The sequence below is a fragment of the Myxine glutinosa genome, chromosome 1 (assembly GCF_964187855.1).
Source record: "Myxine glutinosa chromosome 1, kmMyxGlut1.1, whole genome shotgun sequence".
Taxonomy (NCBI): Eukaryota; Metazoa; Chordata; class Myxini; order Myxiniformes; family Myxinidae; genus Myxine; species Myxine glutinosa.
Window position 1 is genome coordinate 365134370 of NC_136261.1, and position 27801 is coordinate 365162170.

General features: G+C 46.7%; 1 protein-coding gene and 1 long non-coding RNA gene across 3 annotated transcripts in view; one reads left to right on the plus strand and one right to left on the minus strand.

The window, feature by feature from the left end:
* Window positions 1–20089, plus strand: part of LOC137414647 (uncharacterized) — a 47150-nt gene extending 27061 nt beyond the window's left edge. The window contains exons 5-7 of one of the 2 annotated variants that reach the window (XM_068100164.1): window positions 4645–4803; window positions 15754–15813; window positions 19057–20089. In XM_068100164.1, the coding sequence (XP_067956265.1) occupies window positions 4645–4803; window positions 15754–15813; window positions 19057–19733 (896 nt within the window). In that variant the 3' untranslated portion in view covers window positions 19734–20089. Of the gene's footprint in view, window positions 1–4644; window positions 6562–15753; window positions 15814–19056 lie in introns of those variants that run through there. The other variant, XM_068100155.2, reaches the window with a different exon arrangement.
* On the minus strand, window positions 4611–27791 carry LOC137414657 (uncharacterized). Its single transcript, XR_010981921.2, has 3 exons — window positions 27770–27791; window positions 5262–5405; window positions 4611–4720 (listed from the first exon to the last, which is right to left on the minus strand). It is a non-coding gene; the product is annotated as an uncharacterized LOC137414657 (long non-coding RNA).
* Between the last annotated feature and the right edge of the window lie 10 nt (window positions 27792–27801).

Below are 27801 nucleotides of genomic sequence, written 5' to 3' on the forward strand. Positions count from 1 at the left end.
CCTTGACTTTTGCATAAATTGGAGGTTTATCCCATGACATTTATTAAGTGAGATTTCTTTGGCTTGGAAAGTTGCACAGTAATCCCTCCATATATGCAAGTTCTCTTTTTGCGAGTTCTAAGTCTTCCCCAACTTGTACATGTACACTAATTCCTAAATCGCGAACCATCAACTTGCGGTATTCATGAGTTTGTGAGCTCCCATCGCTGCACGGATGTTGATACTGTACAGTACTGTATTTGGTTTTTTGTGCAGCGTGGGCATGATGCCACCCCTGCCTTTCCTTCTCAAAGCAGTTGCTGAACCGCAAACACTTTTCTGTGCCTCTCGACTCTCGATCGTGAACTTCTGCTATTTTTCGCTTATTAATTGCCTTTAATCATGGCCTGTAAGCGCAAGATAAGTGGGGAAGGTGAGTCTGTGGAAAGTGGCTGAGGAAAATTATGAGTGAGTGAAAAAGTGAATGTGTTCGACTGGCTGGCTAAAGGTGAGAGTGTGTCCGCAGTGGGCATGAACCATCCTTCTCACTTTCCCTCCAAGACCACCACCACCATCATCATCATCAAACGTCAATAAAAACATACCGTTCTGTATACTGTACAACAACAACAACAACAGGCATTTTAAGGCCATTTTCCCTGCTAGAGCGGGGGTTAGCCTTGCGGGCCCCATGACAATCTTCTCCATTTTGCCCTATTTTCTGCATCTCCCCTTGTTAACCCCCTTGCCCGCATTTCTTCTTCGACCATCTTTAGCCGTCTTTCTCGGTCTTCCCCGTCCTCTACTTCCTTCTACATTCATTTTCATCACTCTTCTCAACCAGTCACTTTCATCCTTCCTCAACACATGACCAAACCATCTCAAACTGTTTCTCTTCACAGCATCAATCACAGGCTCTATTCCCATCATCTTTCGCAATTCATCATTTGTCTTCTCTCTTAACGATACTCCGCACATACACCGAACCATTCGTTCCACCCTTTTCAGCCTTCATTGCTGTTTTACGTTCATTACCCATGTCTCGCTCCCATAAATCATAACTCTTCTCACACATGCAGCATACACCTTTACCTTCAGCTTCAACGACATTCCCCTCCACGTCAGCACGCCACTGAGTTCCCAAAACTTCTTCCATGCACGTCTCACTCCAGCAACCGTTGCCGAGTCTGATCCACCTTCTCCATTCAGCATGTCTCCGAGGTAGCAAAATGTGTTTACACCTTCCAGCTTCACACTATCTCCAAGATCCAACTCAACATTTCCTCCATCTGCAGCTCCCTCTGTGCACACATTACATTTGAATGTAGCTGCCACACTGGTTAATGACCCTCTCAGACCACTACATTTTTGATGAACCCACTCAGCGCACATTGTACATTGAATGGAATTCACTCCGACACCCTTCCTGCACACAGCACATGGCCACTTCCCAGTTCTTTCCACCTCACCACATGCTTTACTACTTGCCATCACCTTCGTCTTTCTGATATTCACCTTCAGACCTTTTGTCTCCATACATTCCTTCCACTTGTTCATCTTCTCCTTCAGTCCATCCATACTCTCCCCAATCAACACCAGATCTTCTGCATACAACTCCCATGCCCACCGTTCTGTATACTGCAAAAAAACAAAAACATTTTGATCATTGTTCTTTAACATTTACCATTAACCCCATAAGACCTGGGAACCTCACTCCCTTTTTCCCATTAAACCAAGGCTGAGACTGCATTAAGAACGAGACCACGAGTTTTTTCCACTTTGGAGACGAGTTACACGAATGTGGTTGCAAGGAGGAAAGCTTATTACAAGGAGGCAACCTCTCCACATAAACTGTTTATTTCTCGGCACAGAAAACTATCAAAAGTGTTCGGGGTTTCTTCTGTAACTCCTTTTTTTGATAACCTTAAAGTTTGAATAAGACAATTGTTATTACAAACTACACATGACTGAATACATTATCCTGCCGTCTTATCTCCTGCTCCATTTTTCCTCATTCCCCACTCCATTCCCGTCCCCCTCCGCTCCCCTTTCCCTCCTCTCTCCACCTCTCTTCTCTCCTTTCTCCACTCTCCCCCCCCCCCTCCCCCCCCCTGTCTTCCCTCAATGGTCCTCCACTCACCTCACTAACCCTCCCCTCCTGCCCCTCCCTACTTACCTCAGTCGTCCTCTCTCACCCTTCCCTCCACTTGAAAATAGAGATGGGTCTTTTGACTCATACCAAATTGAGCTCACTCATAATGTTCACCTCTTGGGATTAGGTAACAGATAATGATAATGGTACGTAATGATAGCGCATCAGGTGCAAGACGCCCCGTTTTATTAATCGCTTCCGTGTTTATTTATTTACCATTAAACCTCAATGTGTCGATCTATATTTATTTTTATATTATATTTATATATATATATATACAGACTTGGCATTTAATATGGAATATATTTTTTTTCTTGACTTGGGTTTACTTTCTTAACTCAGTATATCAATCTGGTGAGTTTATTTTACACTTTGGTGATTTATTTGTTAAAAGAACCATGTCACTGATTGTCTGTCGCAGCAAGAAGTCAACAACAGGATTATATCACAGGTGGCGTGGCAAAATGTACGGACAGGTGCATTTGATGATTGGCTTCACAGTCGGGTATACAAGGGTTGTTGCGTTCTGTATTAGTGGAAAACAACTGCTGCACGTCTCCTAAAGTTATTGCCGCTTCCTCTGGAGATGGTCCGTCAACTCGACAATGCTGTTTGTCATGGAGTGGTGGCTTTACGAAATTACGGCATGAAACAGCATGCTATTGCTCGGCAGTATGGCATCACTCAAGGTCAGGTGTCAAAGATCCTGAAACGAAATGCTCAGAGGGGTGTCCCTACTCCAATACCGAGGCCAGGACATCCCCGCAGAACCACAAGGAGGGATGATCGCCACCTGTACCGGTTAGTCCGCAATGGCCGTACCAAGTCAGCTAATCGGCTTAGGGCTGAGTGGCAGCAACTGACAAATGTGCCTTTATCCAGAAGGCTAGTCAACCAACGACTGGTTCAAGCAGGCTATCGTGCCAGGCGTCCCCTGAGAAAGCCACGCCTGACCAGACAACACCGCCAGCACCGATTGCAGTCGGCCAGAGAGCACCATCAATGGCAGCCAGGACACTGGAATCACGTGATCTTCAGTGACGAGTCTATATTTCTGGTCTATCGTCAAGATGGCCGCGTCCGAGTGCACAAACAAGTGCATGAAGCCTACAACAAAGATTGTATAGTGCCAAGAGTCCAAGCTGGAGGTGGTGGGGTGACCGTTTGGGCTGCTTTTCATGCAGGGGGCAAAACTGACCTGGTTGTTCTGAATGGAAACCTGAACCAGTTCAAGTACAGGGCCATTCTGGAAGAAACATTGCTTCCATTTGCTCGTGCAGCCTTTCGAGGAAACTTTGTCTTCCAAGATGACAATGCACGGCCTCATCGTGCTCGCATGATCCAACACTTTCTTGCTGACCGTGGTGTAGAGCATATGGAGTGGCCTGCCATGTCCCCGGATATGAATCCGATAGAGAACTTGTGGGCAGAATTAACGCGTCAAATCAACCACTTGGACCAGCAGCCGACCTCTGTGCGTGAATTGCAGCAGGCTATTGTCACTGCATGGCAAGCGATTCCTGTCCAAACCTTGGCAAATCTCGTGAACAGCATGCCTCAACGTGTACGTGCTCTCCTGAATGCTCGTGGGGGTCACACGAAGTACTGAACTGTAATTTTACTGTCCGTAATCCCAGTCGTAATTTAACTTTTGTTTTTGTTAAAAAAAAATTTGGCTAATGTGCAAAATATAGAGATACTTCTGGAAAACGTACAGAAGTTTAACACAGTACTGTCCATTAATTGAGTTCAATATCAGTTTACATCACTTTCAAGGATCAATTTATTTGTTTCAAAATGTCTAATGTGGTTTTTGTTTCTTTTAAAGGTCACATTAACAAAATCTAGAATAATTTCAACATAATTCCAATGAACTTTTGGTTCTAAGACATCTTGAAAAGTAAGTTCACCCCCACAAAAAAAATATTCCATATTAAATGCCAAGTCTGTATATATATATATATATATATATATATATATATATATATATATATATATATTTCTGGTGTTGTCTTAGCGGTTAGGGTGCCGGCTTGGGATCCTAGGATCCTGGGTTCGAATCCCGGTCGATCGCTGAATTAACACCAGGGGGGGTTGACTCAGCCTGTCATCCTTCCGAGGTCGGCAAATTGAGTACCAGCTTTCTGGGATGAATGATCACGGTGTGTACCCCGATTTAGAATAGGTACACCGTATCCCTGTGCATCGTAAGAGCGTGACCAAGGGTTGGCGTCAGGAAGGGCATCCGGCCATAAAAAAAAAACATTGCCTCAAACAGGGAACCATGATTGTCATGGGGCCCGCAAGGCTAACCCCCGCTCTAGCGGGGAAAATGGCCTTAAAACGATCATTCATAGCTGTTGGTTTGTTCAAGTTTATTTTGAATACTGTGCAAAGCAGATGTGGATGGGCTTTGCATTTTTGAGATGCTTTCTCGTCTTTATGTTTTTATTCATTCATTAAATAAGGAAGTTCCCCATTGTAGTTTGATTTTTGTTTTTATTATTTTGCAGAGCGGCCAGAGGAGTCCAGTAAGATTCTCTCTCCCAAGAGTTCTTTCATACACTTCACAGAATCGTCAACGGAGCTCTGCAGGGAAAAGCATCACCAAGGGTGGAGTGATCAAGAGCACGATTTCATGCAGACCTCCGATATTTCAAACAACAAAAGCAGTTTGAGTATTATTTCAGACATCTGTGATGGTGTGCGTTCATACAAGTGCACAGTTTGTGAAAAGATATTCCCTCTGTCATCATCTTGTCTACGGCACATCCGTGTCCACAGAAGTGATTACCCATACAGGTGTTCTGTCTGTGGACAAGGGTTCATTAAGTCATCGAAGTACCGCACTCATTTAATGATTCATAATGGTGATCGTCCGTACAGGTGCTCAATCTGTGCAAAATGTTTTTCTCAACCGGCATACTACCGCTCCCATTTGAGGCTTCATAATGGTGAGCCTTCATACAAATGTTCAATATGTGACAAAGGTTTTGCTTGGTCATCAAGCTATCGCAATCACATGAGGGTTCATACTGGTGAGCGCCCATACTGGTGTTCTTCATGTGGGAAAACCTTTGCTTGGTCCTCACAATACAACATTCATGTGAGGGATCACAATGGTAAGCACCTTCATAAGTGTACTGTTTGCGAGAAGGTATTCAATCACTTGTCATCCTTTCGGGATCACACAAGAATCCACACTGGAGTTCGTCCTTATGAATGCGTAACTTGTGGAAAGAGTTTCATTCAGTCTTCCAATTATCGCAGGCACCTGAAAATTCATCAGGAAGAGCATGCTTTTCAGTGCTCTGTTTGTAGCAAAGGTTTTCACCAGTTTTCAGGCCTTCAGCGGCACATAAGAACACACACCAATGAACGTCCATTCAAGTGTACTGTGTGTGTTAAAGCGTTTAATACATCATCATCCCGTAAACGACATGTAAAAATTCATTTCAGGCAACAATAAACAAGTTGTATTTACCAAAGTACGTTTAACCGACAGGAAAGTCAGCGTTTCCCAATTTAAAACGGAACACTTATGGAAATTGCTTCTGGCAGCCAGCAATGCCATGTTGTGTTTGCCATGCTCATGGACATCACAGGACTGGCGAGTTGGAGGTAGTTGTTGTTAAAAAAATTTATATACAGATGTCAAGGCTCGTGGAGGAACTAAAGGTTATTACCAAATCATTTGTCTGACAAAGAAAGTAAATTAAACTAGATGGTATTCATAGAATACTTGCCCTGCGCAGTCAACTTGGTGTGAGCCAACTCTTATGTTTTTGAAGGGTTTTTTTTTTCTTTGATCCAATATGGCTGCCAGACCACGTGAGTAATGACATCATAAATGTATATTCTCTAATATTGTTGTGTAGATCACACTCAAGAAATTTAAAAATGAGCAGACTAAGCATTGCCCCTGTCGAATAATGACGTCATAATTAAGGCACCAATGACGTCATCATTAACACCCCTTAGTCCCCATGCAGAGTTCTTTGCAATGAGCTAAGTTTTTTGTTTTTTTTCCCCATGGAGCAGTTTTCGTAGATATAGAGGTGCCACGCTTTTCGGTTTTTCAAAGATGGCACCTGCACCACGTGACCTATGAAATCATAATTATCATTCAAAAATTCCTCGGGAGGAAGCGCTCCTATGGTCAAAAGTTTGTGTCCATCAGACTGACAGTTACAGAGAAATATTTTTTCATACTGATCAGGTCAAGCGTTGTACTTGTCGAATTATGACATAATGAAGGCACTGATGACATCATCACTAACATATCTTATTAGTACTCGACAATGAGCCTTGTTTCAATTTTTTCCTTTGAGCGGTTTCGGAGATATAGAGGTGTCAAGTTTTTCCAAGATGACGTCCGTACCACGTGACCTATGACGTCATAATTATGAATAAAAAATTCTGCAGTCTGAGGGGCTACTCTGGTAAAATTTTGTGTCAATCGGACTAACGGTTGCCGAGAAAATGAATTTTAAAATGCAGACACGCATGTATGCAACCGAATACCGAACCGAACCGAATACTGCTCTTAGCTTCACGCGCGCAGGGTAATAACATCTACATGCAATGCTATTCAATACTTTTTAGCCGCAGGAATTTGATCACAATTGTAGAATTTCCATCTAAAATTTGTGCAATGAGAAATGATGCTAGAAATCCACGTCTGCATTGAAACCTGATGGAAACCCATTTTTGCCAATTAATTTGGATTGAAACGTGACAATGTCCAACCTGAAGCTAATTTAAGGAACATGACTATAAAAAAGGTGGGGGTGGGGGGGGTGGGGAAGGGTTATACCGTAAAGTCTAGGCAGCCTCGACAAACTCTCTCCATATGTACACTGTTAAAACAATTTCTTGAAATCAATGAAATTAGGGAAAAACGTTTTTTTTTTTTATTCTTAACTTTGTTCCATTTTCGCCACTGTAGTCACTGCAAAATCGTTCTTTGCTAAATCCAGCTTGTTCACGTCTAAGTCTCTTGTCCACATTTTAAATTCATGTTAAATTGCATCTTGTAAATATTTTTGAGACAATTGATAGTAAAGTTATATACCCCTCCAATTGTCACGCTCTCCTAAATCTCCTTTCTTCGCAAGATTTAACAACAAGGCCCTTCTTCAGGTCTGATGGTGATACCTCTTTATCCCATGTCTTTTTGAACAGCTTCTCCAATGCTTCCGCCTTGTCCACCGGCCTGGGCACGTCACGCTCATCCTCAAAAACGCATTTTCCAACACAACTTCAGCTATCCTCCAGCTGCTTCCAAACGACAATACCATCAAAATCACCTCTATTAAAATACAAATTAGGACAATTATCAACATTTACAAACCGTTGTCATTATCACATTTTCAAACAACTAGGGCATTGCCCGTACTATATCTATATCTAAAATTATATCCCCCCCCTCTATTTACATGAAATGGTTTGGTCCAAAGCGAACGGCTTGCGAGTACGGTGACAATCCCCCCCCTCTATTTACATGCAATGGTTTGGTCCAAAGCGAACGGCTTCCGGAGTTTGGTAAAGAAATCGCCATCGCGTGCACAAACGCGCAGGAAAGCGAATGAATCGCAAATTCGGTTTTATTAGTTTTAAAACATAGTTTAACGCCAACATAGTTTGCAAACGTGAAATAAATGAATACGCTCTCAAATGTGCCATCCGAGGCAGAGTGTGTCCTCCACGTTCGGCACACGCGATCGTTCGCTGCTCTCTGATTGGTTGAATCGTTTTTTGGACATAGCTCGGTAAGTAATTGTCCGATTAATATGAAACCTTGAAAAGGCACATCCTCGGGTCCCCAGCAATATACCTGGCAAGTTTCAAGTATATCGGACCGGTAGTTGTCGAGAAACAGCGGTCACAGACAAACAAACAAACGTACAGACAGACAGACAGAGATTACTGGAATTATAGATAGATAACAACAACAGCATTTACAAACTCGTGCCCACCAGGATACCAGCTCCAACATCCACTGATATAACTCTATGCTTTCCCATACTCAAGACTACCACGTCTCGGCTCACCGTTTCCGACATTTCATCGGATCATCCACCAATCATTAATCAACGCAACCCCAAATCCATTCTGAAAGATCAGAGAAGAGCATAAACGAACTTTAACAAAGCCAACTGGCCTAATTTCACAAAATACTTGGAAAAATGTTGTTGTTTTTTCACAAATTTTGACTTCCTTTCATTCATTTCAAGAGATACCGCAGACAGGTAGGTGGTCTTTCTGTCTTCTACCGACTCCTCTCCGGCCTTGCTCCCCCAGCTCTCTCTGTGCTTTGTCCCCCAAATATTCCAACAGGTCGCACAAGATCTACCAGTAACCCTCTTATGGTTAAACTGCCGAAATCTCGGCTCTCTGCTCACCTTCACTCTTTCATTCCTCTTTTCTCCCGCCTCTGGAACAAACTCCCCCACTCCCTTCAATCCCACTCCTCCCTCCAGGTCTTTAAAACAGCTGTTCACCACCATCTCTTATCTTTCCCCATCCAAAACCTTGATCTTTTCTACCCCCACTAATTCACCCCAGATCCACCTTGTTTGAAATTCCAACTTCTTTCCTGGAAATCCCGGCAGTGTCCATATGATTTATACCTCTCCCACCCCCCTTCCCATGCCTCCCCCCCCCCCCAAAAGCCCTCTCCCTCCCACAGATCTCTCGATGTCCCTGCTCTCAGATGTTGTGTTTGTGTTCCTCCCTCTCTCGCCCCATCTTGTCTACCGCTTCCGATGTTATATGTATTATGTGTCGGTTTGTCTTTCTGTGTGATTAATGTTAGCTCTTTCACGAGCCTCGATCTTGTATACAAAAACAAAAAACAAAAAAATACAACAGTAAACTATAAGGGCACTCAGTAGAGCACATACCTCCGCCAGGCTGAACAGTTTACATTTTGTGTCCCACTGATAGGCCGGATCTGGAACTCAACCAAAATCGAATCAGCTTGTTCTTATCACCTAATCAACTCACCCACCTAGTTTTGTCATAACTTGTCCACAATTTTTTGAGATATCAGGCTATATATCGTTTTTGGTCCCATCTCTCAATAGTGAAGAATCACTTAGAAAATAAAACAATTATCTTATCCGGATCTTCAGCAAAATTTAATTAATCCGTCCTTGTCACACACATCCAACCTGTCCCACCGAGTTTCGTCCGAATTCGTCCATAACTTTTTGAGATACAGTGTTGTGTATCAGTTTTATCCGAAACAATCAATGGTGAAGATCACTTTTAAAAAATCTCGGATCCGGTTCTTTTCCAAAATGGAATCGATTCTTCCTTGTCGCACACCCAACCTGTCTACCAAGTTTAGTCCGAATCCGTCCATAACTTTTTGAAATGTAACAAATCTCTCAATAACTAGAACGGCACTTAGTAGAGAGCATACATACTTACGCCTGGTTGGCCATATCACTCAATGGTGAAGAATCACTTTAAAAATTATACTGAAGCGCGGTGCTACGCGCGCGACTTGCTACCAAGGAGGAAGCGGACAACTCGGTTAAACAAAAGTGTCTTTATTGACAAGAGATCACTGTAGCACTGGCGCGCTCCGGGCTGCGCGCCCAGTGTATATCCTGAGGCCACGCCTACCCCTCGGGCGTGGCCGCCGCCCACTTGGTGCGCGGAATGATGTCACCACGCCAGTGGGCTTTCATGTCCGCCACACGCGCCCCCCCAGAATTCCCACGCACCTGGAGGGCCAGTTTGCAGGGCAAACGGATGACCCGGCCGAAGCGCCCTCTGGCGACCGGCGGCGTCCGGGGTGCAGGGATGCCAGCTGGGATGCCCCCGGCTGTACCCGGGATGGGTGCCGGACCGGGGGGCGGCGTGCCGGTGGTGCTGGGGGTCCGCCCGCCAGGGGGCGGCCCCGACGCGGGGGCCAAGCCACCGGCGGTGGGTGGTCCACGTCGAGGTGGGCCGGCTTGTCGATCCACCGAGACGCGGTCGGGAGTACCGCCGATGTCCAAGGTGAGGAATTTCACCCCGGTCTCCAGCACGCGGAAAGGCCCGTCGTACGGGGGCCGCAGTGGTGTCCGGTGGGCGTCGTGCCAGACGAAGACATACTCCGCGGTGCGAAGCTCCGGGGCGACGTGCGTGGGTGGGTGCCCGTGGTGCGCCGTCGGCACCGGGGCGAACCTCCGGGCGGTCTCCTGCAGCACGGAGCGCTCCTGCGCCGCGGAACAAGGTGCCGTGGGGTCGGGAAGGAACTCGCCCGGCACCCGCAGCGGTTGTCCAAAGACCAACTCCGCCGCGGATGCGCGCAGGTCCTCCTTGGGCGCCGTCCGGAGGCCCAGCAGGACCCAGGGGAGCCTGTCGACCCAGCCGCCGTCGCGGAGGGTGGCCCGGAGCGCGGCCTTCAACGAGCGGTGGAACCACTCGCACAGGCCGTTAGCCTGGGGTGGTAGGCCGTGGTGCGGTGCAGCTGGACCCCGAGCCCCCGCGCGACCGCCCCCCAGAGCTCCGAGGTGAACTGGGGGCCGCAGTCGGACGAGATGTCCGAGGGGGCGCCGAACCGGGCGACCCAGGTGGCGATGAACGCCTGCGCGACGTCCGCCGCCGTCGTTGACGCCAAAGGCACGGCCTCCGGCCACCGGGTGGTGCGGTCCATCATGGTCATGACGTGGGTGAAACCCCGCGAGGGGGGCAGAGGTCCCACCAGGTCCATGTGAACGTGGTCAAACCGACGTTCCGGCACCGCAAACGGGGCCAATGGGGCCTGGGTGTGTCGGTGCACCTTCGCGCGCTGGCACGCGAGGCACGTCCTGGCCCAGCCGCGGACGGCCTTCCGGAGGCCATGCCAGCCAAACTTGTCGGCGATCAACCTCTGGGAGGCCCTCGTGCCCGGGTGGGACAGGCCGTGGATGGAGTCGAAAATCCGGCGCTGCCAGCCCGCGGGCACGATGGGGCGAGGCCGCCCGAGGGAGACGTCGCACCAGAGGGCCGTGCCTGTGCCGTTGAATGGCACCTAGGTGACGCGGAGGCCCGTAACGGCGGTCCGCAAGGCCTGGACGTCGGGGTCGGCGGCCTGGTCCGCCGCCATCCGGGCATAGTCGATGCCGAGGTGGACTGCGTGGGCAACGGGCCGGGAAAGGCAATCCGCCACCAGGTTGTCCTTCCCCGCGACGTGCCGGATGTCCGTCGTGTATTCGGACACGGCCGAGAGGTGACACTGCTGCCGGGCCGACCACGGCTCGGCGACCTTGCCCATCGCGAACACCAGTGGCTTGTGGTCGACGAAGGCCGTGAACGCACGGCCCTCGAGCAGATGGCGGAAGTGCCTGACCGCCAGGTGGAGCCCGAGCAACTCGCGGTCGCAGGGTACTGTACCGGCATTCGGGCGAGCGAAGGTGCCGGCTGAAGAACGCCAGCGGTTGCCAAGCTCCACGCACCCATTGCTCGTGCACCGCGCCCACCGCATAGTCTGAGGCGTCGGTGGTGAGGGCGATCGGTGCATCGGCGCCGGGTGCGCGAGCATGGTGGCGTTAGCCAAGGCGAGCTTCGCGCCCACGAACGCCGCGTCCATCTGCTCGGTCCAGGTGACGTCACCTTTGCCCGGCTTCCCCCGGAGGGCCTCGTGCAGGCGGCGCAGGAGCTGGGCGATGCGGGGCAGGAAACGGTGGTTAAAGCTTACCATGCCCAGGAACTCCTGGAGCCCCCTGATCGTGCGGGGGCGCGGAAACCCTTTCACCGCCTCCACCTTGGCCGGTAGGGGGACGGCCCCGTGCCTGGTGACACAGTGCCCCAAAAAGTCGATTTCGGCGACACCGAACCGGCACTTGGCTGGGTTCACGATCAGGCCGTGCTGGCCCAGATGTTCGAATAGCGTGCGGAGATGGTGTAGGTGCTCTTCGCGGGACGCGCTTGCGACGAGGATGTCGTCCAGGTATATGTACACAAAATCCAAGTCGGGCAAGACGCTGTCCATGAGGCGCTGGAACGCCTGAGCCGCATTCTTCAAACCGAAGGGCATCCGAAGAAATTCGAAAAGACCGAACGGCGTGATGACAGCCGTCTTCGGGATGTCCTCCGGCCTGACGGGTACCTGGTGGTAACCGCGTATGAGGTCCACTTTCGAGAAGAAGGACATATTCGCCAAGCGGGCGGAAAAGTCCTGAATATGGGGGACGGGGTAGCGGTCGGGGGTGGTGGCGTCGTTGAGACGGCGGTAGTCCCCGCACGGTCGCCATCCCCCGCCGGGCTTGGGCACGATGTGGAGCGGCGACGCCCACGCGCTCTCGGAGCGCCGCACGATGCCAAGCCGCTCCAGCGTAGCAAACTCCGCTTTAGCTACCGCGAGCTTCGTCGGCTCGAAGCGGCGTGCCCGGGCGTAGACAGGTGGCCCGGCGGTGGGGATGTGATGTTCCACCCCGTGCTTGACGGTCCCCGCTGAGAAGGTGGGCCTCGTGAGGGCCGGGAAACCCGCGAGGAGGCGGGTGAATTCGTTCGCTGCCGGAAGCGTGCAGATGAACCTGGCCGGAACGGAACCGCTCAGCAAGCTGCTCGGCGAGCCGCTCGATGAGCCGCTCAGTGAGCTGCTCAACGAGGCGGGCAGCGCGCACGTGAGCGAGCTGAACGTCTCAGCCTGGACAAGCCTTCTGTGCTTGACGTCGACCAACAGGCCATTGGCACAGAGGAAGTCCGCGCCGAGCAGTGCCATAGGCACGTCGGCAGTGACGAACGACCACCGGAAAACCTGCCCTCCGAACCGCAGAGAAAGGCAGCGTTTTCCGTATGTGCGAATGGGCGTACCGTTGGCAGCAAGCAGCGCGGGGCCCCGGCCCGCGGACTGCTTGTCGGACGTACCGGCGGGAACGACACTCACCTGCGCTCCCGTGTCGCACAGGTAACGGCCCCCGGATAAGGTGTCCGTTATGTATAGGAGGCTGTTTAATCGGCCGGCGCTCAGTGCCACTACCGAGGGCCGGCCCGGGCGTTTCCCGACCTGCCGAATGAGCACGGTGGGCGACATTGCCGAGCCTCGTGGCCGAACCTAGCGTGGAAATGGCACCAGTTTTGCGGCGAAGCCGGAGGCCGCGGTTTCCGCGGTGGTGGTGGGAGGGGCGTGGCGGCCGCCACGAGGCGCCCCTCGAAGCAGGGGTGGGCACCCGCAGGAGGTTCGGGCTCGGGAGCCGCTACGGCCATACCGAAACTCACCCGCGTGTCCAAAGCCGCGTAGTACTTGTCTGCCTCGGCCGCAAACGCACGGGGTTCCGTTGTCGCGGAACCGGCCAACGCGAGGCGGACTCATGCCGGCAGCTGGCGTCGAAATAACACCCGGAATAGAGCGTTCGGGGTTTCGTCGTCCATGAGCGACAGCATATGGTCCATTCGGACCGACGGTCGCGTGTCACCGAGCTCGGGGAGGTCCAAGAGGCGATCGGCCCGTGCGTCCACGGTGAGGCCGAATGTGGCGAGGAGGAGACGCTTGATCGCCCCGTACCTGTCGTGGGCCGGTGGGTTCCTCAGGACTGACACGACGCGGGCGGCCGCGCCGGCCCCGAGGGAGGCGACCATGTGGCAGTAGCGTGTCTCGTCCGCCGTGATGCGTCGAAGCCTGAACTGGGCTTCGGCCTGCAGGAACCAGATCTCCGTCTGAGCTTCCTAGAACTCGGGGAGCTTTATCGCTACCGCGTTGGTTGCCATGGCTGTGGCGGGTTCGGGTGGTCATTGACGGCTGACCAAAACGTCGGAGTCACCAATGAGGCGCGGTGCTACGCGCGCGACTTGCTACCAAGGAGGAAGCGGACAACGCGGTTAAACAAAAGTGTCTTTATTGACAAGAGGTCACTGTAGCACTGGCGCGCTCCGGGCTGCGCTGCGCGCCCAGTGTATATCCTGAGGCCACGCCTACCCCTCGGGCATGGCCGCCGCCCATTTGGTGCGCGGAATGATGTCACCACGCCAGTGGGCTTTCCTGTCCGCCACAATACTAGCTGGAAACGGATCCGCATCCTCACCAAAATTAAATCGATTCTTCCTTGTCACACACCCAACCGGTCCAACAAGTTTCGTCCAAATCCATCCATAACTTTTTGAGATATCCCGCTATGTATCGTTTTTGGCCCAATCTCCCAATGGTGAAGAATCACTTAAAAAATTAAAAAATTCTCATATCCGAATCCATATTCAGATCTTCACCAAAATCGAATCGAAACGTTTTTATCAGACACCCAACCGGTCCACCAACTTTCGTCCAAACCCATCCACAACTTTTTGAGATATCCTGCTACGTATCGTTTTTGGCCCAATCTCCCAATGGTGAAGAATCACTTTTAAAATTCTCGTAGCCGAATCAGGATCTTCACCAAAATCTAATCATTTCGTCCTTGTCGCATATGCTACGTCTCTGCCAAATTTCGTCCGAATCCATCCACAACTTTTTGAGATTTTGTTCACAAACGGACAGACAGACAAACAGACAGGGGTGAAAACATAACCTCCATCCACCTTTGGTGGCGGAGGTAATCAGCCCATTTCTCTGTTATGTACACCAAGCAAAATCTCCCCTTTTATTCTTCTTGCCCGACCACAACATGGCTGTTGTACACTACACTCAACAACCACTCATCTTTCTACATTGACACAATACATTGTATACGACTTAAACAAAAAACAACCCCCACTTAGAACTGTTCTCACAGCAATAGACATGAATAAAGCTTTTGACACCGTACCCTCCATACTCTCAAAAAGAAATCCTCAACACCAACTTGCAAAATCAACACACTTAAAGCACTCACGAATGCAACCTTTGCACAACACAAGTAATCACTTGTTACAACCTAGAAACAGTTCATCTGGACTACAATCAATTATACCAGCCCTAGTATAACTGTCCCCTCCACCTGAAAGAGAATCATTCTCCGATCACGCTTGTCCCATAGCCACACTGCCGGTGTATGCAACATTTAAAGTTGGGATTGGGCACTAGTTCGGGACTACAAGGAAATAAAAGAAATGGAGATGAGGTGGTGGTGATGTTAGAGATTAAAGGACATTTTGTGCAATTCGCCTTTTTTAAATACATAAATGACACTGTGTAAGTTGGGTGTTTTGGCTCATCGAATAGCAGCAGCTGGTGCTCCCTGTCTTACCACTTTGAGGCCCCGGAGTATAAAAACCTCACTTCCCTTAGTTTCTGACAAGAGTCTGTCTTACTATTTGCTTATTTTCCCACTGTAGACAGGTTTGCGGACTTTCTCCCTCTGAGTCTTGCTCCTCTCACCTTGTTGCCTCTTCCTTCAACCCCTCCCAAGTAGCACATGTTCAAACAGAAACGCTCACTGTATCTCTCACCTGCACAATAATCTTCCAGATACTGCTATCTCATGCTTTTCCTTCCAGGCCTTAAAGTGCCAGTTGTCCACCACCACCTCATAGTCTCTCCCTTATGTACTTCTGTGCTTTGTTACATCCTCAGAGACCATGTACCCCTTTTGCCTGCAACCCATTCAGTCTACTTTAAGTGATCCTTTCCTACCTGGTATTCTGCTCTAATGCTGTCTCGACACCTCTATAAAAATGTGCCTGATCTTAAAGTTGTCTGTAATCACAATTATTAAAAAACATTTCTTCAGGAATGGTGAGAACAGTGGAAATTGCACCTGCATCTTTGAAGCTCATGGATGTTAAAGAAGGTACGAGATACTTCCTGTTTGCTCTCTTGAATCCAAATATTTTGGATATGGCCTTTTTATGAAGAGTGCATGAGGGGATACCTGCTTTTAGTATTGGTTCCAAAATTCCTCGCATTATCCAATTGCATGCTGTATCCAGTACAATCTAACATCTTCAAATGAACAAGAAACATAATCACTATAACCTAAAAATGTAATGAAGCTGCCTGCGTGCGTGGCTGCGTGTGTCTGACGCCTTTTAGTCAAAACCCATTGGCTGGACAGCTGGCCTGACTCCACCCACAATTGTAAGCAAGAAAATCACATGTCCGCCATTTTGGTGCTATGGTAAGCCTAAAGACGTTTTCAGAAGTCTCAAATTCACAATCACCATGCCCTATAACTTTTCCGTTAGTGTAAAACAACTAAGACGACCATTAAAAGGATCATCAAGTATTGGAGCTGATAAGCGTCATGACCCTTATGAAGGTGATAGGCCTAAGGCTTCAGGCGTATAAGCTTCAGGAGACCAATGCAATTGCAATCTATCAGAGATATATAACCACGATGTATTATACAGGGTGGGCCATTGATCTATTCCCAGTTTTGAACCCCTGTAATTATGTTGTTAAGAAACGAAATCAAACAAAAATATTTACATGATATAGGTACATATTTCTTTTTTTTTGTGGTAAACATTACTTTGAATTCAGAAGTGTACAAAATTAGTTGTAAATTTTGACGTGATTTCCATAATTTTCAAGCAACGTCATCATTTTTGCGATACTCAGTCACCATTTTCTGGCACATTCCGACTAATTTCTCCAAAAGATGCTTGAATCCGCTCTTTCAGGTCTTGAATGCTCGCTGGTTGAGTTGCGTAAACCTTGCCCCTGAGCCCCACAATAAGAAATCACACGGGGTGAGGTCTGGCTAACGAGGCGCCCAATATGCCCCGACACCCTCATGTTTTTGCTTCATGTACGTAACCCGGGTTATTTCATATTTTCGGAAGAGATCGAGGCAGTGGTCTGTTGCCAATACACCACCCAAATAAAAGGATTATTAATTTGTGTAATAAATCATGACAACGTTTTGTTGCCAATACACCGCCCAAATAAATGGATGAGAAATTTGAATAATAGGTTTTTGTACGTAATTTCGCTTTTCGGCCGAGTTGTCAAGGCCGAGTTGTGTGAAAATACAGACGGGTTGCTTCTCATCATCAATGAACGACAATTTGCATTGAAGACAATGGAGCGTGCAAGCAAGTCATTTGTTTTCATCTGAAAAAAAAAGAAATGTTTATTTTTCAATGTTTTGTGATAAGCAATATCAGTCATTAAAAAAAAATTAAATTTACAGCAAAATTAACATTCACGTACACACAAATCAAGCACGCTTCCTTTCATATCAAATCACGTAGGTAAGAAATTGCCTGCAAGCTGCAAATGAAAAATTAGAAATACATTATATTTGATATTTCATTCAAGTAATATTTTTTTTCTGTATGCTGCAGCAAGACACTTTCTTTCCAAAAAATATCATATTCATATATTTTTTTGTTTTAACCCTCAAACGCATGGAATGGGTCTCCGAGGGGACTGAGCATCACATTTTTGTTTTAAATTCCCTGTGGGAAAGGATTTTCGAACTGATTTTTTTTTACATATTCCTCATTCCTCTATTAATACATACACTATCATTATACTATGATATTATGATATAACACTTTCTAGAACAAGGCACAGAGCCACTATAATATAATGGATGATACACATTGTTTGTTTCACTCTTCGAACCCTGGTGGCTGGTCTACCAGCCACCACATGCTTATGACTTGCAAAATCGAAGATTTTTCAAGTATATTGGTCGGTTGCATTTGTGGTTCTGTCTGTCTGTCTGTTTGTCTGTCTGTCACCGGCCTACAGGTCACAATTCTAAACCGATCGTCACGAAACTTCACCAAGCTGTATAGGTCGTCCCAATTGAGAAGCCTATTGATTTTGAGGTCAAAGGTCATCTGGTGGTCAAATTTCTAAAATCGCCATTTTAAATCCGATTGGCTTGAAAATTTAATAGCATTTGTATATTGCCACTAAATTGGGAAATGAACTATTTTTGAGGTCAAAGGACAACTCAAGGTCAAATTTTCAAAATCATCAATTTTCATCTGAAAAGCTGTGAATTTTCAACCGATTGACTTGAAAATTGAACAGCATTTGTGTATTGCCTCACTGAATTGGGAAACCAACTATTTTTGAGGTCAAAAGGTCAACTCTAGGTCAAACTTCCAAAATCAATTTTCATCTGAAAACACATCAATGTTCATCCGATTGACTTGAAAATAGAACAGCATTTGCGTATTACCTCACTGAATGGGGAAACCAACTATTTTTAGGTCAAAAGGTCAAAGGTCAACTCAAGGTCAAATTTCTAAAATCATTTTTCATTTGCAAAATCGTCACTCTTCATCCTGTTGACCTGAGCTTTGATCAAGATCGTAAATTTTAATCTTCATGAAATGGAAAATTTGCTGTATCAATGGAAAACTTTTGGGGGTGGCGGATACTGCAAGTATCGTGCTCCGCATGGCGTCTTCTTGTTTATTTATTTATTTCAATGGTCGTAATGGAGCTCATTATATACATGGTTTAAGGCTAATTTTCTCTTGTTTACAAAAAGCTCCCTCACACTTCCTGAGCAATTAGCAGCTCTGTTATATTACACCTAATCTTTGGTCTGCATTGCTGCTAATTGCTCAGGAAGTGCGAGGGAGCTTTTTTGCAGAGAATTTTTGTGTATCGGAAAGCCGGGCAACAACTGCTGGTTTGACTGGCACCAAAAAGTATAGTATTGGCGATAAACTAAAAAAATAACAAAGTAAGACAGTCTATGATTCAAAATATCAATTATTTGTGATTACAGGGCCAGAAAAAAACATTATTACAGGCAGAAAACTGAAATAAAACAAATTTCAACTTTTCAGTGATTTTTCTACATGGAGCCCAATGTTGGGGAAATGAAAGTCCAAGGTGCTCAGGGTTGAAAAAGTTAATAATATTATTTGCATCTTGGCGGTGGTATGCATGCCACCGAGTGGCCATTCTAGTTGTTTTGGTTAAATTTGGAAGCACTTGACACGGGTCTCAGAGGACCCATTTCATGCATTGGTAAAATTTTCCATGTATTAGATTAGAGGGTTAAGAGGTGATGATGCAGCACTAAAGAAAATGTATTGACATATTAGCATGGACTCTTCAGTGGAACAAGTTGATGCAGCAAGACGCCGAGCTTTACGTGCCGCACAGCAGCGAGAACGACGTAGAATCCAGCGAGGAGTGGATAACGAAGCTTTTCGCGAAAGACATGCTGCTGCAAAAAGGCAAAGACGTTCTCGACTCACACTTGAGCAACGTATAGAGCAGAGAGCACGTCACGCTGCAAATGAGCGCCTCCGCCGTGCTGCCCTCAGCAAAGAAGACCGCCTCGCATGGAAGAAACGACATGCTGAAGCCGAGCGTCTGCGCCGGGCTACTCTCGGCAACGAAGAACGCGTTGCATTTCAGCAGCGACGTGCAGAAACACAACGCTTGCGCCGGGCTGCTCTCAACGAAGAAGTACGAGTCGTGTTGCAGCAGCGAAATGCAGAAACGCAACGCTTGCGCCGGGCTGCTCTCAACGAAGAAGTACGAGTCGTGTTGCAGCAGCGAAATGCAGAAACGCAACGCTTGCGCCGGGCTGCTCTCAACGAAGAAGTACGAGTCGTGTTGCAGCAGCGAAATGCAGAAACGCAACGTTTGCGACGGGCTGCTCTCAAGAAGGAACACGTTGCTTTGCAGCAGCGATGTGCCAACACAGAACGACATTCTGAAGCCGAATGCGTGCGAACGAATCTTTTTCCTCTTTACCAAATCCGATATTACGCAATGATTTGTTAAAATTGCTCTTGATTATTCCGCACTGCAATTCTCCTGTCCTTGTTCACTGCTGTCCGCCTATACTTGTCCTTGCTGTTGGACTTTTTCATTAAACTTGCAATTATAAACGAATATTTAAACTTATTCATGAGACAAACTCAGAAGCTTGTGTTTAAAGTTTGTAATTATATATTTGCTAATTTATCGCTCACATTTGATGGAAGCTTTGAACTGAATATTGCAGGTCATTCTTTGAACTGTTATGCTTAATTACAATCACCATTCAAAGAATAACACGAGTGTGTGTGCACGATGAAAGACATTTGGAATGAATTTTTTATTTTATTGCCATGAATATACAGTGCAATCAGAAAGTATTCAGACCCCTTCACTTTTTCCACATTTTGTTATGCTGCAGCCTTATGCTGAAATCGTTTAAATTCATTTTTCCCCTCATCAATCTGCACTCAATACCCCATAATGACAAAGAGAAAACAGGATTTTAGAAAGTTTTGCAAATTTATTAAAAAGAAAAAACTGAAATATCGCAATGACATAAGTATTCATACCCTTTGCTATGACACTTGAAATTTAGCTCAGGTGCCTCCTATTTCTCTTGATCATCTTTGAGATGTTTCTACACCTTGATTGGAGTCTACCTGTGGTAAATTCAATTGATTGGACATGATTTGGAAAGGCACACACCTGTCTATATAAGGTCTCACAGCTGACAATGCATATCAGAGCAAAAACCAAGCCATCAGGTCGAAGGAACTGCCTGCAGAGGTCAGAGACAGGATTGGGTCGAGGCACAGATCTGCGGAAGCCTCCAAAAAAATTCTGCTGCATTGAAGGTTCCCAAGAGCACTGGCCTCCATAATTATGAAATGGAAGAAGTTTGGAACAACCATGACTCTTCCTAGAGCTGGCCGCCCGGCCAAACTGAGCAATCGGGGGAGAAGGGCCTTGGTAAGAGACGTGACCAATAACCCGATGGTCACTCTGGCTGAGCTCCAGAGATCCTGTGTGGTGATGGGAGAAACTTCTTGGGGGGAGGAGGCGAAGGAAGGGGGGTGTGTGAGAGAGGTAAAAAAACACTGACACTGCTAGGACTTCCAGGAAAGAAGTCGGTATTTCAGAAAAGTGGATCTGGGGTGAATTAACCGGGGTAGAAAAGTTCAAGGTTTTGAATGGGGGTAGATAAGAGATGGTGGTGAACAGCTGTTTTAAAGACCTGGAGGGATGAGTGGGATTGAAGAGAGTGAGGGAGTTTGTTCCAGAGGAGGGAGAATGAAGGAGCGAAGGTGAGTAGAGAGTCTTGATTTTCGCAGTTTCACCAGAAGAGGGTTGCTGGCAGATCTTGTGCGACCTGTAGGAGTACTTGGGGGACAGAGCACAGACAGGGCTGGGGGGGCTAGGCCAGAGAGGAGTCGGTAGAAGACAGAAAGACCACCAACCTGCCTGCGGTGAGTGAGTGAAAGACCCTCACAATCGGCTTCATCGTGGAGATTCCAATGATTCTGAAAGCTTTGGTTTCAACAGCGTGAAGCCGAGCGAGGTGTGAAGCAGAAGCACCAGCCCAGAGGGGAGAGCACTATTCCATTGAGCTGCGGATGAAAGCCTTGTATGTGGTGAGGAGCTCAGGTGTGCCAAGGAAGGACTCCGCACGACGGAGAATGCCCAGTCGGCAACTGGCTTTGGAGGCCAGCTTGGAAATGTGTTTTTCCCAGGAAAGATCATGGCAGATTGTGAGACCCAAGAGATTGATTGACAGACCTTCTTGGAGAGGATTGTTGAGAAAGTGGATGGGAGGGTTGTCCAGTCGGTCTTTTCGGAGAGACATGGTAAGAGTGTGAGATTTGTCAGGATTGAAAGACATGTTCCAGTTGTTCGACCAGTCTGTGATTTTGTTCAGGTCTGCAGAAAGTGAGGAGGCTGCAGACTGCCGATCTGAGGGATGAGGTATGGAGCGGCAGAGAGTGGTCATCAGCATAGAGATAGAGAGGATTTTCCAAATAAACCTACCCACAAATAAACCTTTTTTTCCAAAAAGAGATAGAGAGGATAAAGATTGCCCCCCAAAAACAAAATATATATTTTTACTCAAAACGTACCCACACAATTTTGATGAAACTTCACCACAACCTTCATCACCTATGATGTACCAATGTTTGTTCAAGGCATTGGAAAAATTGGGGTCTGAGGAGGTACACGGGGTGGGAGGAGGGGGGGTTGCCCCCCAAAATAGGTATTTTTTTTGTTTGTTTGTTTAAAGTCTTATGATTATTTTAGTATGATCTACTGATACATGCAATGTCTTATAGCAACCATTGAAATTGGTTTGAAATACCTTTAGTCAGTGCAGTATGCTGTTTATTCCACCAGGTGAGCACCAGGGATATTGCCCTTATGTTTTTTTAATATAGTTAGCCCGTCCCCTGCATAACAGAAGACTGGGTTTTGTAATCACTTCTTTGGGTCTATTCACGCCGTAACGTTTTTACCATTTGAGTTTTGTCATCAATTTTGGACCAAAGCTTTATCTATCTATAATTCCAGTAATCTCTGTGTGTATGTTTGTTTGTATGTTTGTATGTTTGTCTGTGACCGCTGTTTCTCGACAACTACCGGTCCGATATACTTGAAACTTGCCAGGTATATTGCTGGGGACCCGAGGATGTGCCTTTTCAAGGTTTTAAATTAATCGCAGAAGTAGTTACCGAGCTATGTCCAAAAAACGATTCAACCAATCAGAGAGCAGCGAGCTATCACGTGTGCCGAACGTGGCGAACAGACTCTGCCTCGGATGGCACATTTGAGAGCGTATTCATTTATTTCCCGTCGGCAAACTATGTTGCCGTTAAACTATGTTTTAAAACTAATAAAAACTAATTTGCGATTCATCGTATTCATCGCTTCACATTTGCGACAGTGAAGACTTCACTTCCGGCAGCCAATCACAGAACGCGTTGTTGCGAGCCCGAGAGCCTGCGCCATTACGGTTCGTAATTCGATTTCTTCCGGAGAAAATAATAATTTCTCGATTTCTTATGCGCATTATTTCTCCCAATTCAGTCAGAGCGAAGGGCGGAAGCGAAGAGCGTTGTTTTTTTTGTTTACGGGCGTACGGGCGGGGTAGAGCGTACGGGTAGCGTTTTTTTTTTTTTTTGGCAAGGAACGGGCACCCACGTACGGGCATGCCCTAGTTATGATAATAGAGAAGACAAATCAATAATTTTGTCAAAAATGTTAAAGGTCAGCATCACATAAAATCATCAATTTTCATCCAATTGACCTGAAATTTCAATTTACCATTTGAGTTTTGTCATGAAATTTGCAACAAGGTTTATTATGATAATATGGAGAAGATAAATTAATAATTTTGTCAAAAAGGTTAAAGGTCAGCATCACATAAAATCATCAATTTTCACCCGATTGACCTGAAATTTTAAGAATTTACATATTGGTTCACAGAATTGGTTCACCAATCAAAAGGTAGAAGCTGATAATTTTTTTAGATCTAAATCTCAAAGTTCAAGGCTGCATAAAATCATTAATTTTCATTTTGTATTTTTACCTGCGCCACAAAAGGTGGATGGAGGTTATGTTTTCACCCCTATCTGTCTGTCTGTCTGTCTGTCTTTGTTTGTCTGTCTGTGTGAACAAGATATCTCAAAAAGGTTGGGTATGGCGGAGAGGTTGGGTATGTGACAAGGACGAAATGATTAGATTTTGGTGAAGATCCGGATCCGGCTACTAGAATTTTAAAAGTGATTCTTCACCATTGGGGGATAGGGCCAAAAATGATATATAGCAGGATATCTCATAACATTATTGACGGATTTGGACGAAACTTGGTGGACAGGTTGGGTGTCTGACAAGGACAATTCGATTCGATTTTGGTGAAGATCTGAATATGGATTCGGATGTATGAATTGTTTAATCTTTGAAGTGATTCTTCATCATTGGAAGATCAGGCTATAACCAAGATCAGGCTATAGCATGATATCTCAAAAAGTTATGGACGGATTTGGACGAAACTTGGTGGACATGTTGGGTGTGTGACAAGATCGATTCGATTTTGGTGAAGATCTGAATATGGATTCGGAAAAGAGAATTATTTAACTTTTACGTGATTCTTCATCATTGAGTGATTGGGCGAAAAGCGATTATATAACATGATATTTAAAAAATTTGTGGACGAGTTGGTTAGGTGACAAGCACAACATGATTAGATTTTGGTTCAGGTCCGAATCGAGATCCAGCCTATCAGTGGGATACAAATCAAACTGGTGAGCCTGGCGGTGGTATGCGCTCTACCGAGTGCCCTTCTAGTGTTTTTACACCAACACAAAGTATCCACACCAACACGTCATCAATTCAAATGAAAGCACAACAACCAAACAAAACAGTACTAGTTGCCTGAAGCCAGACTCAGCTGTCCTTCATACTCGTAATTGATATTGAACCAGGTGGCGATGACCCTCAGAGATTAATTCATGATACCTTCAACAGCAACGATGAGGGGGGTGAGTGGACAGAGGAGGTGAAAAAATAGATATTTTGTGTCGCAGGTTGTGACCATAGTGTCGCAGGAACATTGTTGTTGTCATTCATCTGTTTTAGCCAGAAAGAATGTGTTGTTGAAAACTTTTGTTTTCTTGTTGAAAAATAATGTGTTGTTGAAAAAAATTAGCCAATACTCTTGTGATTCAAAATTCGTCCGATATTGGTGAGAGTAGTTAATGCATGAAATAGTCTCCGGAGAATGGTAGTGGCAGCAGAAAGAGTAGACAGGTTTAAATTGAAATTAGGTAGGTATCGAGATGTATTGGAGGTATTGACACGATTTATAGGTTGGTTGCGTGTGGATGGGTGATCCTATCTAGTGTTCAGATCCTTCCCCACCCATTCCCCTCCCTCATCCCACCCTTTCTCCTCCCTCATCACACCCTTTCCCCTGCTTCCTTTCACCTCACCCCTCCCTCTGGACTCCCACACCCCCCCTCCCTCTGGACTCTCACACCCCTTCCCTCTGGACTCCCACATCCCATCCCTTTCGACTCCCACACCCCCTCCCCTGGACTGCCACACCCCATCCCTCTGGACTCCCACACCCCTTCCCGCTGGACTCCTACACCCCATCCCTTTGGACTCCCACACCCCTTCCCTCTGGACTCCCACACCCCCCTCCCTCTGGACTGCCACACCCCCACCTCCTGGACTGCCACACCCTATCCCTCTGGACTCCCACACCCCTTCCCTCTGGACTCCCACACCCCCCTCCCTCTGGACTCCCACACCCCCCCTCCCTCTGGACTCCCACACCCCCTCCCTCTGGACTCCCACACCCCCTCCCTCTGGACTCTCACACCCCATCCATTTGGACTGCCACATCCTATCCCTCTGGACTCCCACACCCCCTCCCTCTGGACTCCCACACCCCCTCCCTCTGGACTCCCACACCCCCTCCCTCTGGACTCCCACACCCCCTCCCTCTGGCCTCCCACACCCCCTCCCTCTGGACTCCCATGGGTGATCCTGTTGAGTCCAGCGAGTTTGATCACTCCAGGGTCTTTCCCACCGAATCACGTGTGCAGATTGGAAGTCCGACTCGACCCAGTCTTACGCCGATGAGGTGTCGCATGTAGTAAGCAAATGAAGCTGAGAAAGCCTGATGTGCAATGCGATCCAGGTGTACAGTGTTGATTCACCGCAGCCAATGTATCCATCAACAGGCTTTCCCTTAATCACCAATGATGAGGATAAGAGTTCACTGGAGAGAGTCAGGTTCAATGAGAGAATGGCACAGGGAGGAAACGAAAGGTAGCAATGACAACATAATCAGCTTCTAGCTTTTGATTGGTGAACCAATTCTGTGACCCAATATGAAAATTCTTAAAATTTCAGGTCAATTGGTTGAAAATTGATGATTTTTATCCAACATTGACCTTTTGATCTTAAAAAAACCCAATTGACACCTACCTTTTGATATGTGAACCAATTCAGTGACCCGATATGCAAATTCTTAAAATTTCAGGTCAATTTGGGTGAAAATTGGTGATTTTACACAGCTTTGACCTTTAGATCTAAAGAACTAATCAGCTTCTAGCTTTTGATTGGTGAACCAATTCAGTGACCCAATATGCAAATTCTTAAAATTTCAGGTCAATCGGGTGAAAATTTGCGATTTTACGCAACCTTGACCGTTGACCTTTTTGATATTAAAAAAAAACAATAAGCTTGTAGCTTTTAATTGCTGAACCAATTCAGTGACCTAATATGCAAATTCTTCAAATTTCATGTCAATTGGATGAAAATTGATGATTTTATGTGATGCTGACCTTTGACCTTTTGACAAAATTATTCATTTGCCTTTTCTGTATTATCATATTAAAGCTTTGGTGAAAATGCGATGACAATAGCTCAAATGGTAAAAAAGTTACGGCCCGGACAGACAGACAGACAGACACACACACACAGAAGTTGTTACAAAACCCCGACTCCTGCTGTGCAGCGGACGGGCTAATAAAAGGTAAAACACAAATCACTTAACCTACTACCAATATACTCACCCACAAAACGGAAGATCCTTAAATTACTATGCCTTCATGGGCCCTCAAACACACCATGATAGATAGACAAAGCAGGTAATGATGAGATAAGAGAGTTCTGTGGCAAACCCAACAGGACTGGTTGAGAAGTTGGTGAGCCGTGATCTAGAAACGGGCTACTGTGGCAGGTAGATCGTCTCTCTGGTCCTGCGCGGTGCGACGCCCGGGTGGAGGAGGAAAGGCGTAGCCGGCTTAGTAGGGGCACGGCTTGCCGCAGAGCACTAGCAGTCTGTTGGCATGGCTTTCTCCGCTGGGCTCTCTGGCCATTTCCTCCCTTTCCCGTGGTAGCCCTACCCTTATACGCTCTGGTCTGTGCGTCACTGTTGACATGCCACACCCCTTCCCAACTCACTCACCGTTGGGCACAGACTGATCTGGTGGGTGGAGCGATCACTTTGTGGACTCCCACCTGCAGCTCCTGTTAAGGCACAACCCCCATTATGGTGTTTGCTGTCTAGAATAGTGCTGCAAGTCCGAGCGAACGCTAAATGGTGACATAAAAGACGGGCGCAAAGGATGGGGTGGGAACTTGGAGATTTGAATAACAGGCGCAAATGCATCCATACGAATACGATGGGTCAAACTGAACAGTTGAGAGCTGAACTTTCTGCCTACTCTTGTTGGAGAAACTGATGATTTTGGAACGACTTTCGAGAAAAAGATGCACTAAAGTCGAAGCAAACAGATATGTTGGGCAAAGTTAGCTGTTGTATCGTTGAGCACCGCCATTTTGTCTGAATGTCTCAGAGCATGCGGCAAATATGATTGGTCGAGACGGCATTACATTTTGCCCTAGTACCGCTAAAGCCGAGGGGCTTTGGAAGTGTAAACAAGCCAATTTGTGTTCTTCTACAGTGTTCAAATATATGATTAAACTGAAATAAAATAAAAGTTTTAAAGGATTTTGAAAACAAACAAAGCATGAATAGGAAGTGTACCGCCATTGATGCACCCTCTTTTACACCACCTTATTAATCACGTTAAATTAGCTTCTCGTGCCTGTTGATTGTGTCCTTTATGAATCTCATTCCCCTAAAAACAGTAAGTTTCATGCTTGGAATAATTTTCAACTTTGCTTCACTGCCAGTCAGACTGAAGCGAGTGCGAATGCACGTTCGGGACGAGATTCCATGCAATTTGCCAAATTCAGAGCCAAAGTACTGATAAACTGCAGGTTCGTGTTAAACTTCATGTTCTATGGTGCTCAACATATAAAATTAAGTTATAATTACATATTTGCTCTGTCATGGAGTTACATCTGTCACAGACAGAGTGAACCAATTGCTTAATCCCCACCGCCCCTTGCGTTACGTCACGTCACCACGTCACGTTCGCAAAACAGTGACGTCACGCTCACCAATGCCTAAACGTTACAAAAAACGTATTTCTAACGGGAATTCCTACCTGCACTAAATTTTAAACAAAAAAGGGTTTTCCACCGACCTTTGGAGGAAGTCCGATCGCCAGTTGTAAAC